This window comes from Tenebrio molitor, chromosome 1, assembly GCF_963966145.1.
Source record: "Tenebrio molitor chromosome 1, icTenMoli1.1, whole genome shotgun sequence".
In the NCBI taxonomy this organism is placed as follows: Eukaryota; Metazoa; Arthropoda; class Insecta; order Coleoptera; family Tenebrionidae; genus Tenebrio; species Tenebrio molitor.
Genome location: NC_091046.1, coordinates 20,242,882 through 20,262,408, shown reverse-complemented (window position 1 = coordinate 20,262,408; position 19,527 = coordinate 20,242,882). Strand labels below are relative to the sequence as shown.

Sequence of the window (19,527 nt, the reverse complement as noted above, 5' to 3'; positions counted from 1 at the left end):
AATAAGGAACATCAGCAATAAATAAATGACCCATATAATTAGTAGGTCATTTAAATTTTTTGGACATTTAACAGCCATCTAAATTATCAAATAAATATAATTTACTAATGTGGATCAGATAACAAACTAACGAATTAACCAATCTACCATTTATAATAATTGTAAATTCCTAAATTGTGACTAATTGTCCAATGAAACTTTAGTTTTTTAAATTTTAAGACATCCGGCAAAATACCAATTGCCGGTAGGTTCCGTACTCTGCAGTACACGAGTACACAATCACAAAGTACACATGCGCATGAGCCATAACATAGGTGTTTTTAATGTTGTGTGGTTGCATGCATGCTGTTATCAACTGCAAGGAGGGAAAATAATATACTAACTGACAACGGTTGGTTTATGGTTTCCGTTGGTTCTCTAATAAGGGTTATATGATTATTGTTCGAATAATTTGTGAATTAAGTACAGTGAGGTTGTAGGTTACGTGTTTTGTATTAAAAATAAAACGAAGGTTCATTTTAGAGTTTTTGAAGCAAAAATGGCACAGCCATCTGTGGCTCAGTATTTCAACACTAGAAAGCGTTCAGCAGTTGATGATCACAAGATAGAATCTGCCAGGAAAGTTTTGGTACTTGACCACGATGTTAGCTCACAAGCAAACAGTACATTGAAAAGTAACAAAATTACAATCGTGGAACAACACAATGTTCCAAAGAAAGTTGCAAAAACAAAAAAAGTTAAAGGAGGAACTAACCAGGATATTAAGAATTTTTTGGATAATATGAAGAAATTTGAAAGATGTGTTACTCCTCCAAATCAATGTGAAAAAGAAGTTAATAATGAGATAACTAAAATTAAAGAAAAGTTATGTCGAAGTTCAAAATTGAATGAATTGAAAGAATCAATTAATAGATTTAAGGAGTCAGCAACTCAATTGAAAGCAGTTGAAAAAACTGTTGCAGCATCACTTTCCCCAAAGCTTAAAACATTTAAATCCCTTGAATTTGAAATCTCAGTAAGGTAAGCAATATTAGTTTTGTTTTTCATAATAATATAAAATATTATATATGAAAGCTCAACTCTTGTAGGGAAGATTTTCATTTCAATATGAGCATTGATAGTATGAGGGTTTTTTCTAAAAAATGTGTTCCAGTTTAATTGCCTTCCATCAACTAATTTGAATATAAAGAAAATTATCTTGCTGACCAAGAGTTGAACTTGGGTAATCTTAGTTGCAAAATTAAAGTTAAACAAATGTAGAAACAAACAAAATAGATTGCTAAAAAATTATCATGTAACAGCAAGAAAAGTACTGCTTTTCTTTCCAGTGTAAGAAATAGTTTATAACTTTCTATTAGTGCATGTGAAAATGAAAATGATACAGTGATATACACACTTTGATATACTCTATTCTTTATCTTGGTGAGTGGTCGATGCGATCAAGCAAGCCATGGGTAGCTTTGTAAGTTTTACTTTTTCCACCAAATTTTTGTATGGTGTAGAGATATTTTCATATTTGATGGCGGTAACAAAAGACTGAGAAATGTCACAAATTTGTATTGTCAGTGTCAAATTTCTCAAAGATGTTCGTGATTTAGGCAGAAATGCAGCAAATTGGCAATAAGAAAGTTATTTATCGTTGAACTAGAGACATAATTTGTAATACGTTTGATTATATGAGAATAACTTTTCCTTTTGAACCACTGACAAAAATTGGTTTCCTTAGGATTTATTTTTTCAATCAATTTAGGGAAAATTTAAATTCACCTAGACATTCCTTTTTACGGCGTTTATGAGAAATTTGACATTGACAATACATTTTTGTGACATTTCTCAGTCTTTTGTTTCCGCCACCAAATATGAAAATACCTTCTAAATCAAATATTAACTGTCATCGCTGTCATTCAGATTCCGAAATACATTGTTCTTTTTAGAATAAAAATCTCTATCGGAAGTGTTAAAAAAAATTATGTACTTGCATTTGAAAAAAAATATTTTGACAGTTTAGCCCTGAAGCCCTTGGACCTATATGTGAATTTATTAGGGCTTTTTGTAGCCTATTTAGAGCGATTTAATTTGGTGTATAAATAATTAAAACCCTCCGATAAATAAAGGAGTTATGGACTCATCTTCTTTTTCGGGGACACCTGTGTGTTACACTTACAAATATCAAAACATTCATTGTTTACGTTCATACACTGTAAAAAATTTGCGGAGTAAATGCGGAGTGAATTTGGAGCGAATGCGGAATGGATGATTTGTAATTGATTTAATCCCCCCCCCCGCAGTGAAATCCACTCCAAGAGGGAGTTTATTTAGATTATTAATAAAAAAAAAACTCTTCGGAGTGAAATACAAAATTCTTTGACTAATAGTGGTTTGCCACCACGTAAGTTAGTATTGAAAGTTAATTGGACGTTTTACTGATCAGAAACTTAAATACAAAGGAAGCATTAGTCTATGGAACAAGAATACACATCAAGTTTATGCATCGCAATGCTATTGATTACGAAGTTTTAACTGGAACCGAACGCAATAAGAGAATTTTGATTCCACGTATAAATTTAACATATTCAGGTACTATTTTACTATTTAATTTTCAAAGAAGTCAATTTCCAATTATAGCTGCATTTGCGATGACAATAAATAAGTCTCAAAAACAACCATTCGAAAAAATTGCAATTTTATTAAGGCAGCCAGTTTTCAATTATACGTCGCAGCAAGTAGAGTTCGATCATTCAATGGTTTGAGATTTTATATTTCCGAATATAACGGCCAATGGCAAACGATGAAATTTTAAGCTCAATTGACATTTTATTTATTAACCGCCAGGTTTTTTTGTTTCAATAAAAAATATAAAGTCCATTCACGTTGGATTTTCCCTGCCAAATTGTTGTCACGTTGCAAGCCTGCGCCTCCTTTCCTAGTAGTTTTTACATTATCGTGTTTTATTCGTGATAGAGCGATTGAGATCGATTTGACGTCTTTAATTTTGAATGTTAGTTTGACGTGTGAAATAAAGTCACAGATTTTTTAATAAAATTCTATTCCTGGGTGATTTTACCATTCTTTAATATTTAATGTATTGTATGTATTAACATGATTATAATCTATTTACGACCTTTATTGAGCAGTTTTAACAATACAACGTTATTTTAAAGGTAATGTGAACATCGAAAAAACTTAAATTAGAAAAAAATTATTAAAAATCAAAATACACCTTTCTTTTGTGGTATACAATTGTAACAATACATTCTTGAAACGTCACAACCACAATCAAAACGTATAAGTGTCTCTTAATAACTGAAATTTTATTGCCAAATTTGTTCCATCATTTAGATGCATTCCTTACTTCCATCGCTTCCAATGAAAGAAACTTCACACAATTTCCTATTGGGTTCATCTTCTATAACTTATTCTAGTTCCTCATCACTCATCAATCATGATGTTAGTCGCAGAAGGTTAAGTAAATGTAGTCATTAAGGGTTGTTTCACTTAATCAACAACGCAAGCAGAAAAATACAACACCAGTAGGTAGGAGTTAGGTACCTATTGTATGTTCCTAATCCTAATCATCATACCGATTAACAACTGACACTATTTTTAGTGCTAGTGATAAGAAAATGGATGTATTATTACCTATTGTTATCCTCTAAAAAGTTTAATAACAATATTTGAAAAATGACTGTTTCTTTGCTGACAGCGAATAACATAACCTCTACAGTCTACGAATGACGTGGTTACTTTATCAGCCCGTATTGGTGACATACACAGCTAAAGCATTTTTGAACTAAAAATCACACCGCCACAATATTGAATTATTTGACCTTGACTAGGAAAATCCAACGTGAATCGACTTTAGGTATAAAAAATACGAAACACGTGTTCTTTATTTTATTTTTCACTTTTTGTATTAATTTTTTAATTCAATTTTATATAATTTGAAAAAGATAGGCAAATTAACTGTGTACCCTTGGCGAAACCTGGCCAGTATAGCAATAAAAAACCTAAGGAAATGTCAAAAAACGCGTTATTGTTTTTTAAATATGGCATAGCCAAACTATACCTCATTTTTCCTATCGTTCGTATTTTTCAAATAACTCGAAAATTAGTGCACAATGACCTATTTGTAAACGCTGGCAGCTGACGTAATAGAACAAAATTCAAAAAAATTATATGCGATAATTATAGAGATGTATTCAGTAACGTTCAAACTTAAATAATGAAAACGGTCGAATTTCGACCGCTGGGCGACCTCTAGTTCACATTAACAGACAAAATATAGGCGTTGTTTCCTTTTAAAAAAGAAAATATTATCGGTCTTTTTTTTGTTTCATTGGCGAAGACAGATTAACTGCAATAGTAGATGGAACTGTACTCTCACCAGAAGTTTCCGTGCACTTTCAAAGTTGCCTTTAACCATAGATATATAAGGGGAAGATACCGCCATTCCATTTAAACGTATTTCGTAGCTTGGGAAAACATATCAACGATTCCGGTAGTATCCTTCATTTTTTTCTAGCACACAATGTAATGTATTCTTGTCTTGTTTCCATACATCTGCACTTGAATAGAGAAGTACTATCGCGGCCAAAATACTTTGGTCGTCACTTTTTGACACTTCAAATGTAAATCAAGTATTAATGTCAATATACATGACAATTTTAAATTATTCTTGTCAAAAATATGGCACCTTCAGTTTTTGATAAATATAGAATCGTCTTACTTGCTTCTGAAGGTCGTCTAAACCACGACCATGTTGATCTTTTGCTTTTGAACCCTGCTTCCGCAGCTTGGATTTACCCCACCTGTATGACACTGATAGATTAAAATAATTTTGACAACAGTAAAAAATAAGGTTAAACATCCTAAAGCTTGCTTTACAATTGAATATCATTTATGTCACATTGACGACCAAAGTATTTTGGCCGCGATAGTACCTCGTATTCATCTATTGGGTGATTCAAAATGATTGTGCCAAGTATGGAAACTATGTACGAAAATGTATGTGGCAACTGTGTGAATGGGGTAGAGTTAATATTTGTATGACATTTTATAAGCGTGCATTTGATTTTTTTAATTCCATTGCACATTGATTTGACAAGTTTCAAATGTTCAATTTTAAAAAACACAGATCAATGCATTGTGAGTTGCTGTGCAACCAACTATACCGAACACCAGAGATTTTGAAATAATGTTAAAAATTGTTCCGATTGATGGAATTGGTCTATCATGTGTTGCATTGGAAATGTCACGCACATTTCTAATGCTCTGATTGGCATAGAATAACTGCATTATGTGTATTTCTTCTTCAAACAACTTGACCATTTTGTTAAACTGTCAAGTACTTATTTTCGTTACCTTGGTTACGTGATTACATACATGCATTGACCTGTGTTTTTTAAAACTGAACATAGGGAATAAGTATGGGCTATGTTCAATGTTAAAAAAATGTCCCGGTATTTGTTAATTACATGCGTGCGACTGAAATAGAAACAAAAGGTACGTCTTGTCCCCAGTACTTGACCTATTGCTGTATCTTCTTATACTGGGTGTCCCAAAATTCGCGGAACAACTTAGCGGTACGTTTTTAAGTAGTCATTAAAAGATCAGGTAAAAGTGTTAAAAAACATCAATCTTCTTTTTTGTAGAAGATATGGACCTATTCGTTGTACTAAATGTTGCAACATTTAAAAACATTCCATGTATAGAGAAAATTTATATTAATAACATAATTACATAAACATTTTTGTTTTATAATACAAAAATTTCCGATAATATTGCGGAATCTGGAAAAGTGCCCCGAATGCTTGCAGCGTTTCCACGTTGAATGGCAAGGGAAATCCTCTCGAAAAGGAATTTCTTTGATTTTGAATCGCCTGATTCTGCGATAAGTCGGTTTCCGATGACATTAATGAAATCGATGGCTTCTTTGCAACAAGGGCCTAAGGTTTCAAATGCTAAACCTTTAAACACGTAGTTTGACGAAATGATTGAACTATATTTGCTATGTTTGCGTTTGCAAGCCATTTCAGCGGCAAAACCTGAGACTTCAGATGATTTCAATACGTAACTGTCTGCAAGTGTATCTACAACAGTAACGTCCCAAACCAAAGGTTGACCTTTAATCCACGGTACTAAAGTCATCCCATCTGGGCGTTTTCCGTCATCCCGAGACAGTCCGTTTGGTTCTAAAGTTGAATTCACATGAGTACACAACGTTGCCGGTTGATTTTCTGGGTAGAATGCAGTGTTGGTGATTATTTGGTTTTGGCAAAGATTATGCATACATACTTTTTACTGACATTGAAGAATTACGCCGATAGGAGCTCTTCGGTTTATCACTGATGTTTATGCCGTTCACGATTATTTTAAACACGCAGGAGGCCGCGATATTTTTTTGTTAGATTGGCGTCAGGTCCTGTCATATGACGTTTCGTTTTTAAATATTCGCATTGTTGTCAATTCCGTCATTAATTTAGTTAATAAGAATTTACCCAGAACTGCCCTACAAATATGTATGTTTCATTTCAATTACAATTTTATGATTATTGTTCCTAATGCGTTCAATTATTTAAAAAATGTAACAACTTGGGAGCAGTGTTCGGTTGAATTATAACCTAAAATATATTTATTAAGACAAATCACAATACTGCCAACTAAAATGTCAGATTTTCATAGATAGTCCGAATTTGAAATAATCGTGAATGGTTTATACACTCCTTTTTTTCTTTCCAATTAATAAAGTTTGCAAATTTTCGTAAGTTTCCTTCGATTTTCTCGGTAATGACTCTGAAGTCGCTTTTTCAGTTTCTGCAAATATTTCCGCTGAAATATTCTGATTCTTGCCAATATTTTCTATTTTTCAAAAATCAATGATTGCAAATTGCAAATGGGGTCAACAAAACAATCGGAAATAAATAGCAACCGTTCCATGACTTCCTGGTATAAATTAATTCATCGTAAAATGACAAACGTCATTTGAAAATGTCAAATAAAAATTTTCCAAAAAAAATAAAGGAAAAACCTGATTCTTTGTACATACCTGGTTGTGGATAAAATTTTGTATTGCATTCGTTGTCTTATTAGCTTAAAACACTCAAGATAACCGTAACCAGCTCGAGCTAACGCTCTGGTGTTTACCTTTTTCTTTCGTGTTTTATATGCTTAATAAGACATTTATACAATAAATAACTATTTTTTTTTCACTACTAGTCTTAGAAGGCGTCATTATTGAGTCTCGAACTGAACTCAGAAGTAGAATTTCTCTCCTACTAGTTAATATTTTTTTATTATTAACCAGTGGTTAATAATGAACAGCCGTCACCTAGCAACGAAAGATTTTCTTTGATTTTATTGGTTAACGTAGACAGACGATTTTCAATTTTCATAGCAACCGTTGAAAAATGAGAACTCGGATCGTCGCATCGGACAAATAAAATTTAATTAATAATTATTATTAGAAAGGGTTTTAACGCATCTAGTAGTGAAAAAAATAATATATACACCACGCTAGAGAAGACAATTTTAAGCCTCGCTTCTTTATAAATTTATTTATAAACTACCTCGGCTTAAAAAAATGTCTTCTCTACCTTGGCGTATAACATACTATTAATTTCCCTAAAAGAAAATTCAAAATTGCCAAACCAGAATTAAGACATCCGGCAACAATGTAGGTACCTATTCAGAAAATATAACCTTAAACTGAAAACAAGCTAACCTAACATAAAAAGTGTCAATTTCATTTAGGGAATTGAGTTATCACAGAGGTACTGCCAACAAAAACACTAGATGATCATAGCCAACTCGGTCCTGCTCAAATTTGCGCTGATTTGTTAGAAATTGGAATTGACAAAAAAAATCAAATGAGCATGCACGTTAATCAAAAATACTGTTAGAGTTGTCATCTAATTAGTCGAAATGGTTTTATTATTAGGAAAATAATGAGCTCAGAGATATGTTGCAAATGTATGGGCAATGTTATCACGTTGTCAGCATGCAGCTGCGGCGTCCAGAGAATACTGCAGAGCGATTTCCGGAAAGACATCATCCTGGGCCAGGTTAGTGATTAATCTAGTACTATCGCGGCCAAAATACTTTGGTCGTCAATTTTTGACACTTCAAATGTAAATCAAGTATTAATGTCAATATACATGACAATTTCAAATTATTCTTGTCAAAAATATGGCACTTACAGTTTTTGATAAATATAGAATCGTCTTACTTGCTTCTGAAGGTTGTCTAAACCGCGACCATGTTGATCTTTTGCTTTTGAACCCTGCCTCCACAGCTGGGATTTACCCCACCCGTATGACACTGATAGATTAAAATAATTTTGACAGTAGTAAAAAATAAGGTTAAACATCCTAAAGTTTGCTTTACAATTGAATGTCATTTATGTCACATTGACGACCAAAGTATTTTGGCCGCGATAGTACAGCCGAGAAATGGACAGGACCGGACTCAAAATTTTAGAAAACAATAAAAATTTACAATCAATTATCTCCGTTAATATAGTCTGCCCAACGATATTTTGCGTTTACGACTCTAATCCCCTTTTAACTTTTACCAATCATTATAAGGGTTCACCGCAGGGTGGCATAAATCTCTTTCTTCGAAAAATTTACCACATATAACCCTGACCGTTCCTGCCATTGTGCAGCTGTCGGCCATTAGGTTCTACCTACTTTTATGGTTGGATCACTCTAAAGAACTTTAAAAGGCAAAATCATAAACGTAAAATATCGTTGGGCACACTGTACAAACATTTTACTAAGAAGATTTAGGCTAAAATTCTTAAGAATAAATGTGTAGTACCTCGTGTTACAAGGAACGCCTCAACTTCGAAAATACCCCGTATAATTTTAACTGATCAATCTTAGTTAATTTCAGGACATTATGAGCTGTTTATAGTTACCACTTCTTTTGATAAGTTTTGTGACTTAAATGTTTATTAAGAAACAAAAAGTTATTTTTTTTTATTAACATTTCATACACAACAAGTTTAAAGATTTTATAAAGTAGGAATGTGTGTGGTTAGAAGAATATTTTTAGTTTCATACAAAATTTCTATGCTTAATTTACAAAAGGTAAAAGTCTATACTGTTACTACGTCTATAATGAATTTGGAGACAATAATGATAAATAAAATGCGTAAATCTCAAGTGGTGAAAGTGAAATATCCTTTAATGAGGGAAAATTGTGTTAAACATGTAATGGAATTGAATGGTTATATTCTAGGAAACAACACAGATTTCTAAAATGCAGTCTATACTAAGGACAACGTAACATTTTATCTGCCCCGCCCATTAGATTTTCTTAGTTACCAATCAAATAGGTTGTTAAGACGATCTGATTTACGCAGAAAAAAATCTGACATTCGAATTGTCTTAATAACATTTTATTTTTTAAAACCTAAAACAATAAAAATGGACTTGACAACAAAATTCTAACCAACTTAACTTTTTTACGAAGAAAAATTATACAGACTGAATCTGGCTTTGATTCTCATTGGTCAATTTATGTGGGCGGAGCAGATAAAAAATTATAATGGCAATACTATAACAAGAAATTGCACTCTGCCGAAACAGACACTAAAATTAGAGAACACCTTATTATGGAGTATTAACTTATTTCCGAACTAAAGTGTGATTTATTTTATGTCTACCTTAAATTTTACTATAATGTATAGTGAGATAAGTCAAAGCTTCACTTTTAAGACAAAAAAATTAAACTTTGGGTGTTAAAAACAAAATGAAACTTTTTTTTTGTTTTATGTAATTTTTTGTAATGGTAGGTAGACTTGTTCAAAATATGTGTTTTGTTTCACTAGTCGTAAGTAAGTCCAACGTGGCTTACCAAGTTGGACAATACGACGTGTGAAAAAACACTCATTTTACTACGAAAGTATATTATACGCTATTTTTTGTAATTTTGAATTAAAATAGCACAAATCTAACCCACAATAATTTGAAATACACTTCTTGGATAAGTTTTATTATATGCTGTCACATTTTTTGGCATCTAGTAACCAACTTTTCGATATACGATGTCGAAATAGTATATTATGATACGAGTCTTATAAGAAGCATTTTATCGCACGCACGGGTTTAGAGCACGACGAGCGTAGCGAGGAGTGCCCTAAAGGAGTAAGTGCGATAAAATGCCTTATAAACGAGATGTCATACAGTATTTTTTCTACTTTGCCACTTTTTCAATGAAAAAGAATAATTTGAAAGTCTGGGGAATTTACCGCCAGTTGGCAACATATTTTAAAGGCCGCGACACCACAGTATCCGTCAACATTAAAAAATTAAATTTCACTGTTTTTAGTATTATTATTATATCACGCCTTTTCCTATTACGATACGCAAAACAGTATCGTAATAGCATCAGTACGAACGCAAAGTAGAAAAAGACTTTTTTTATGTAATTTTTCCAATTTGCATCCTTTTTTTAAATTTGCAACAGATGTTAAAAAGTAGAGTTCGAACGTTAATATTGTAAGTTTGTTGGTGTAAATGACATACACTGAAATATTGATAAAAATTTTCTTAGAGATACATTAAACAAAAAGAAAATGAAAAGAAAAGTGATTTTTATTTTTAATCGTTTTTTTTAATTTATTCATAAAACTACAATGTATGTATGTATTGGTGAAAACTAAAATAGTAGTTTATATCTATATTTAATAGTCGCGTCAAAAAAAAAATCGAAGCGAAGTGTCGTTCTCGTTGTGCGTTCGGTTTGGGCAGAGAACAATTCTCTGTCCAAACCGAACGCGCAGCATTCTTTGATGTACCGACAACGAGCGGAACCAAGGCGGTCTTAAGTTACAGGCCTGGACACTGGCTGTGTTGCCACATTCCCTGGTAGGCCATTCCATGACCTACGGTGTTCCAAAAATTTTGAAACGAATTCGACATTTAAAATAAATTTTGACAAGTCCTTGGTCAAATTCGTCAAACTGAATTAAAAATGTCATTTAAGTGTTGCGTACCAAATTGAAACTCAAATTATGCGTCTTCTTCTTCAAATTACGTAGGTAGCTAAATACTTTTATTTAAGTTTCCATCAAATGAGGAAACGAAGCCAATTTGGAAAGAAATTTTAAAAATCGAAGAGTGAAGAATTCGCAAAAGTAGCCATGCTTGTGCTAAAGATTTTAGCGGAACAATTATTTATCAATGGGGACAAAATGAAGCGACTTGTGCCAAACGCGGTTCCAATAACTTCTAATTACACTTTGGGAAGAAATAATCAAAATTAGTAATGACGACACAATCACTGGAGAAAATCTTTTGGTTTTAAAAACGAATATTGAAATGAGAGTGGGAAGCAAGTTACAAGAAATGGGATGGGATTTAGGCAATGGGGAGAACAAATTGTTATATTTAAGTTGGAAATGCCCACCTCGCGTTAGTTTGTAACCAAACAGTTTCAATAGTCCGGAACACAGCAGAGCATCTGAAGTTTTATCAGTAATGAGCACCATTATTTTCCTGTCCCTAAGGTGGTTTTAAACTATATGTTACAATGCGAGTACGCATTTTTGAACTGTCGTAAAATTAGATCACTCATATTTGACAAATGTAAATACAATGACAGGTTTAGTGGATTTCGATTTTTTTCACTAAATGTTGGTGAAGCAATGTTGTCAGACTGTGGTAGGCCATTCCATAGCACACTGTCTTTGGTCAGTGTCATGGCCTGGTAAATGTAGATCGCCTTGGCGGAACATATTTGTTCGTGCGCAGTATACCGTCCAAACTAGCCATGTTCGCTGCAATTTGCAACGTTCGCGAACATTTTGCGCGGTATTGCGCTGCGGTCTGGACGGGTCTTAAGATGCGTCCAGCAAACATGACTAGTTGACGGTATACGCGACTATTAAATATAGATATAAACTACTATTTTAGTTTTCACCAATATTAATTAGGTTATGTTTTTCTAAGTTTGAGGTTATAAACTGCGTCATTGTCTAGTGCATTGTTGTCAGTTTTACTAGTTTGCAATAGAACAATACTCACATTTTTAATCCAATTTAACAAAACAGGAAAATGACTTGAACAGACTACAGAATAGTAGGGACCGGGACCGGAAGACGAAGTGGCTCCTGATAACCCACCTATACAGTGTCTTAACCAACCAGTTAGTAACTTCTCAATGAATTTTTCATTTTAACCTAAACATTCCTAGAACTAGATTGTATAAAATCTTGTATCTACTAATTAAGCCTTACTTTATTCGAATCTTTCTGCAAAATATTTACACACCCATCGTCTATGACAAAAAAGAACAAAACTATTACCTGCATCAAAATCCCAATCAAATTCCGAGTCAGATACTTTTTCAAAAAGAAAAAGATAACTTACCAAATAAAAAGATAACAAAAAATTATCTCAAAATACTGGTTTGGAGTAATTTATTTTGTAGAACAATTTATAAAATTTATTGACTAAACCTTGACAGAAATTAGAAAATTCAAAATTACTGATGACATTATTAATTAATATTCAAAGATTCAAATCAACCTTCTTTTTAAACGGAAATTCCCTATCGGATTAACGAGTAAATTCGGTAATTTAGTTTGGCCCAACGCTAGAGCAGCGCTAGTGTTGTCAGTGTCTCCCATGGGTTTTGAAAGTCTTAATTCTGTTGATGGTCTGTGTCAGTTACTACGGCACACGGTGCGCATTACTGTAAAACTGGAACAGTGGAACCATGGCAAACACGAACATTTTTAACAAACGTTGCAGTTTTGCCCGGTATTGCGCTGCGGTGTGGAGGCGCCTTTAGGATATATTGCGCACGAACGTGCACAAGCAAATATGTTCCGCTTGTTGTCGGTTGTAAACTGAACGCGCAAGAAGCGGCACTTCGCTTTACTTTTTTTTTTGACGTGACTATTAAATATACAGTGCGTTCGTAGAGTTCGGAATAAATTCGATAAAATTGTAAGTATTAATATCTGAGAAAAATCCTCGAAGGGGTCAACTTTGTTTTTAAAACCTGCATGTTGTACAGTACGTTATTTATGTTGACAGCTTGTTTTATCTTTTTCTGGTAGACCTTCCTACTCCTTAATGACTAGTGAAAAAAATTGATACCTTATAACATTTTTTGAGATGATTAATTTTACTTAAAAAATTTAACTTAATTTTTAATTTAAAAGTTGTAAATAATTGACCTCAAACAAAAACAAACAAACATCTAAGGTTAACAATAAAATTTAACACAAATGTTGAAATTGCCTCCCGCCAACTATTTGGCACTCACCGACACTTTGTGCACTGCGCTCAATAATGTCAAGGCGTAATTGTTCAATTTCAGCGCGAATTCTCTGTCGCAAATGTTCTACATTGTTTGGTCTATTAAAATAAACCTTCGATTCTAACTAAACCCATTGAAAAAAAAAAATTCCGTTAAAAATTAAAATAAATTTTTTGAATTAAAATTTGTCATTTTCTCAAAAAAATTGTTATGTAAGGTATCAATTTTTTTTCATCGATCATTTACCTAGTATGAAGGCGTACCAGAAAAATAAGAAAAAAATGGGGGTTGTCATTTATGATTGATTGATAACGTCATTATTAGGAGATGACAAGCTGTCAACATAACTAAAGTACTGAACAATATGCACTTTTTAAAATAAAAGTTGACCGGTACGAGGATTTTTCTCAGAAATTAATACCTACTTACAGTTTTATCGAATTTATTCCGAACTTTACGAACGCACTGTATAAAATATGTAATTACATATTAGTTTTCACAAATACATTGTGGTTTTATGGACAAATTAAAAAAAAAACGAATAAAAAAACCCCGGAGTTACAAGTATAAACCATTCACGATTATTTCAAATTCGGACTATCTATGAAAATCTGACATTTTAGTTGGCAGTATTGTGATTTGTCTTAATAAATCTATTTTAGGTTATAATTCAACCGAACACTGCTCCCAAGTTGTTACATTTTTTAAATAATTGAACGCATTAGGAACAATAATCGTAAAATTGTAATTGAAATGAAACATACATATCTGTAGGGCAGTTCTGGGTAAATTCTTATTAACCAAATTAATGACGGAATTGACAACAATGCGAATATTTAAAAACGAAACGTCATATGACAGGACCTGACGCCAATCTAACAAAGAAATATCGGTCTCCTGCGTGTTTAAAATAATCGTGAACGGCATATATCTTCAATTACGAGTATTAGGTTACATAGCAGATCACTGCTACTGTATGAATATATATTTCTACTTTGAAATATACATGTCATCCAGTAATGTCTTTTCACTCTTCTCATTATATTTTTGGTTAATGTATCACCAGTGGCGGCTCGTTGACGAGGGGGGGCTCTATCACATGTAAGTACAGTCGCGGCCAAAGAATACTGGTAAAATCTGTCCAGCGAGAGATTTGTTGACATAAAAATCACTAAATTCTACGTAGGGAAAGTACATATGTAGTACTATTGGGAGCACGGAATTTCAGGCAGACTTGAAATTTAACTGATATAAGATGTGAAACAGGCTTTAGGTGCTAGACGTATTAATAACCTCATTTTAATATCTACTATTGTTACATATCATCTTGACAAATTGCATTCATCAATTATGTGATAGATGTGATTTTCTGAAAACTGAACAGTCTTTTATTAAACTCTGGAAATCAATAACTAAAATGTAAAATAATTGTGCATAATTATTGTCAGTCAAAATTAATTATTGTGACATTTGTGACAATAAAGCTTAGACTACATTGGGTTTTTTAAAATAACATATAAATTGCTGCCCAAAATTCCGTGCTCCCAATAGTACCTAGGACACGTAAAATCTGAAATATCTATATCCTTCAAGCAGTAACATTTTTGCCCTGAAATTATGCTCTAATTAATGTATTTTAATGCATTTTGTAGTGTTGGGTTAATTTAATACAATTTAAATCTCCCAATCTCTCGCTGGACGAAGTATACAGTATATTACTATAGACACTTCAAAACACAATCAAAATATTGAGTTTTGGAAGTGTCAGTCAGCATCAAAATGACAAGTCTTGTAATAGTAGAAAGCGAGGTTACGAGGGTCGCTTTACATCTAATGTCAATGGAATGACAAGTGACAGCCAAAATTCCGTGGCCGTAATTATACATATGAGATACAATTTTTTTTTTCCGAAATCGTCAGTACAGTGTCTAAAATCGGCACTAAAGTAGTTCATTAAACTACAATTTTGTGTATTGTGGGTTTAAAGACTTCAAATTGCTTAAAATCTTAAAAATAGCTTGACGTTTGGTTTTGACAAGTTGTGACATTTATCAGAATCCGTTCACGCAGGAGAAAAATCTCAAATTCTAATTGTCAGATACTGATGGTAGGTCATTTCGAATGTATGTGATTGCTTTTTTGAAATTATCTATACCAATTTGAATTCTTATTCTTATCAAACCGGCAGGTAAATGCAGCTTTGTTTTTCTATTATTTCTGTTCATGAACAATATTTAAATTCGGCACTGGTCGACCGCTAGTTTCTAATTCAATTTTCGCTCCTATAGTAAAAACACCAAAATTAAGTTTTTTAAATCACTGGCTTTAATTTTGTTCAACATTAAAAGAGTAAAAATTGCCGAGGCGCGTCAAAATCTCGTTTACAACGAAGCCTGTGAACGCTGGGGCTCTGACTTCTCCGTCCAAGAATCGTCTGGTGAAACGTTTCGTTTTCATGGCAGTGCAACTCTATGTTGCATTGACGCGGTATACGCTATCGCAGCCTCCGTGCTGGTCGCCCTCTCCTAAGAAAGGAGAATGAATAATATGAAACTTACCGCTGATAAGTTCGATTACTACAACCTTTGCATACGATAAATTTATATTGACATAAAATAAATAAATCAACTAATTCAATAGGTATCTTCAATAAAAATTGAACACATTAAAAAAAATGTTTTTATTTCTTTATAAATATCTGGGGGGGCGCCGCCCCAGAGCCCTCCCTTACGAGCCGCCACTGTGTATCACACAAAATGATAAAAGAAGCAGCTGCATGCTGAATTGATCAACAACTACGGCGTACTGTAAAACTGGAACCTTGGCAAATACGAACATTTTTAATAAATGTTGCAGTAGTTTAGACTCAATACTTTTAGATTGAACTGATACTTGTATCTGCTTATAAGTATTGAGTGATTCAAAATGATTGTGGATAAGTATGGCAACTATGTACAAAAATTTATGTGCCAACTGTGTGGGTTTAATATCATTGCACGTTGACTTGACAACTTTAAAAACTATGACTATGAACTATCAAAGTAATGTCAACTCTATCCTACCCACACAGTTGCCGCATAAATTTTCGTATACATTTGCCATACTGATCCACAATCATTTTGAATCACCCAATAGATACTAATTTTTATGAATATCACCCATGTCTATTACAGTACTTTGTAAAATTAAACAGGTGCACAGGCAGCATATACCCTTTATGATTTTATCGTGATTAGTTAGGTGTAATAGTCGTGTAAAATAACTTCTTAGTAGTTTCGATAAAAAAGATTATAATGTCATTGATAAAATCTTTTAATCATTAAACCAGATGATGCTAAGTAAAAAGTACCACCTTACACCTCCAAATGATGTTCACCTTACTGGAAGTTATAATGATACGTAAATAACATTGCCATCTATTTATATTCAAAATTAGAAATTAATATTTAACTTAAGGCTGTATGACACGATGCTAAATTTTGTAGAAAATTTGTTAGTAAATGAAAGAGGACCAATGAACGGTCAGGATCTGACAAAGACAGACTATGATCCTGATCGTTCATTGGTCCTGTCGAGGGTCTCTCTCATTTTCTAACAAATTTTCTACTAAATTTAGCAAACAAGCTTTAGCTAGGGGCTTACCCCTTGTTTCCAATCACTTAAGAAATTATAATTATAAATTATACTTTACACAAATGTTTTAATTTTTTGCTGTTCACAATCATAATAATTAATAACAACTGCAGACCAATGAAAAACTAGAGAAAATTTGCAGAACAACTGTCACTAGTTCTGACGTTTTTAGTTTTAGTCTGGTGCAATTTGATATACCCAGTAAATAGTGTCACGAAGGTAACCACTTGCCGCCAATTTTTCATCGAATGCGTCCATTTGACAAAAAACCTACCTGACAAATTTGAATTTTTAAAGACAGCTAATCCGATTGCTCAAATTATCTAATTATACGTAAAAACCTTGGAGTTTGCAAGAATTTGATAATTATAAGTGAAACACAAATGAAGCACAATTTGTTAACTATAATTTTTTAATTATAATTTTATTGTGCACCCCGTCATTCACAACTATGGACCAAACTTTGTTAATTATAATTCGTAATTATAATTTATAATTACAAGTGATTGGAAACGAGGGGTTATACTGTAACTGCTCCGTTAAATTTTAAAGTTGTCATAACAATGACCAATCAGGGCTTAAAATTTTAAATTTAAAAAACCGCTAATATTTTAACGCCCATTTAAAAATTACAGAATACGCCCCCTAGTAATGAATAATAATTACAATGTGGACATGCCTCACAAGTGATAAAAGGCCTCGAAATTTTCTTTATAATGATCTGACAGCAATATCCATATTGTGACGGTCGGGTTTACAAGTAATTTTGAATTCTTCACCATTAGATAAAACTTATTGCAACTAAAGTCGATATTTTCGTTTCAGTCCCCAGAAAACATTGTCACCTGAGAAACCATATTTAAGTCCTAAAAAAGAATCCAGTGTGCGAAGAAATTTGCTTAATGCTTTAAGTCCAATAAAGAATTGTTCTGGTTTGGTACTCGATAGTCATACCGCAGACATTATAGATGGGACATCAAAGGCAAGCTTGAAACTGCCATATAAATATAAAATATTGAGTGAAATATTTCGTGCAATTGATACTGTTGCCCAGATATTATTTAATCGTAAAGAAATTATCACATTCAAAAAGTTGAAGCCGGCCGTAGAGGAGTTATTAAAAAAGACCCTTTTACCGAAACATTTAGCACAAATAAAAACAATTTATCCAACAGCTTATGATTATAAACAAGAAAAAGTTAAAGTTTTCGGTACTGGACAACGACAGGGAGAGTGGGATTTAACTTTAATTCCCCATGTAGATAATGCAGATGGTATGACATCTCAAATTCTTTTAAATAGAAGAAGAACATTTTATGAAATACTGATTGATAAGATCAAAGACTATCACAATGAATTTTTATCATCTTTAATTCCACCTATGACTATTCCAAAAGACAGTATAACTCGTTGGCACCCAGAATTTGATATAGAAAGAGTGCCAGATATTGAATGTTCAGACTTGCCACAAGTTCCCGTTGAAGAGAAATTTACGTCAGGAAAAGATGTTTTAGAAAAGGCACGGCAAATGTTTAACTGCAACACACGGATGGAGCAAGCATTAGCAAAGCTAAAAGAAGCTCGTGAAAGAATTCCTGTGACAGAAGAAGAAACAACTTTACCAGCTACTTCAATACTAAAGGGCATCCCTAAAGCTTTACTTGAAAAAGTTCGTCAAAAACAAGCTGCCAAGGCATTGGTTTCTATGACCAGAACAGTAGACAAAGAAAAAGAAGTACAAATGTATTCTAGATTACCAGAAATAGCTCGACTTGCTCGGAGTTTATTCGTGAGTGAAAAAAAAGGAGTTTTAGAATTGGACATTGTCGTAGAGAAACTGGGTAATAGCTATCGCTGTTCTCTAACTAAGACTGAAATGGAACAACACTTATTGGCTATTTCAAAGGAAGTGCCAGGATGGTTGGTATTTCATAAATTAAGAAGTTCAGTATTTTTGAAATTAGCAAAGAATGCAGACTTAAGTGTAGTTTTAAATAAATTGGAAAAGGTAGCTAACGAGAGAAGAGAATTGTAAACCTGTGAATTTTGTTCTAATTATGTAAGTTTACAAATAACTCATTTTTATATTTTTTATGTTAAATTTTTTAGATATCCGATTTTATTTTTTTTATGATTTCCGTAATTTAAAAAGAAACAATTAAGTATGTTTAAAATATATTTTTATTACCTAGGAAATACATTTTTGTAGCGAATTGTGTTCTTAATATAATTTATCCTTTACATTGTCTTTTATTTGATTTGTTGTGTAACAGTTGATTGAAACCATAGATGTCTACTATATCCTTTAGACATTGCATAGCCTACATTGAGGTGTGATCACCATATATACAGGTGTCTCAGCTAAGACTTTCGAGCCTAATAACTCGGTTATTTTCCAAAGGCGTTTAGTGAAATTTAAAATGCAGATATTTTAGACGGTGAAGAATAAAATCCCATTAATGCAATTACCCAAGTCTTAAAAACGTAATTTTTACATGCCTTTTTAAAATGTTGAATCACTTAAGATTTACATCAAAAAATTGATCATCAATAAAAAATGCTGTAGCGAGAAACTCGTCCTCGAAAGACGTCTGGTTTACAAGAAAAAAGCAAAATACTGTT

The 19,527-nt window shown here is 32.7% G+C and overlaps 1 protein-coding gene across 5 annotated transcripts; it reads left to right on the top strand.

Moving 5' to 3' along the window:
- The first annotated feature begins 303 nt into the window (after positions 1 to 303).
- Positions 304 to 19,146, top strand: dup (double parked). 5 transcript variants are annotated; one of them, XM_069062320.1, is made up of 3 exons: positions 304 to 472; positions 523 to 1,020; positions 17,731 to 19,146. In XM_069062320.1, the coding sequence occupies exons 1-3, from the start codon at positions 432 to 434 to the stop codon at positions 18,938 to 18,940; spliced, it is 1,749 nt and encodes a 582-aa protein (XP_068918421.1). In that variant the 5' UTR covers positions 304 to 431; the 3' UTR covers positions 18,941 to 19,146. The 5 variants fall into 5 exon arrangements, with proteins under 5 accessions (XP_068918421.1, XP_068918423.1, XP_068918424.1 ...); XM_069062322.1 differs by having other exon boundaries at positions 307 to 462; XM_069062323.1 differs by having other exon boundaries at positions 309 to 462; positions 512 to 1,020.
- The last annotated feature ends 381 nt before the right edge of the window (positions 19,147 to 19,527 follow it).

Excerpts from the sequence above, each read along its gene's own strand:
- dup (XM_069062320.1), top strand. The coding sequence starts at position 432 with ATGATTATTGTTCGAATAATTTGTGAATTAAGTACAGTGAG. Across the intron at positions 473-522 it reads TGTGAATTAAGTACAGTGAG|AGTTTTTGAAGCAAAAATGG; the intron begins GTTGTAGGTTAC and ends GGTTCATTTTAG. Across the intron at positions 1,021-17,730 it reads GAATTTGAAATCTCAGTAAG|TCCCCAGAAAACATTGTCAC; the intron begins GTAAGCAATATT and ends TTTTCGTTTCAG.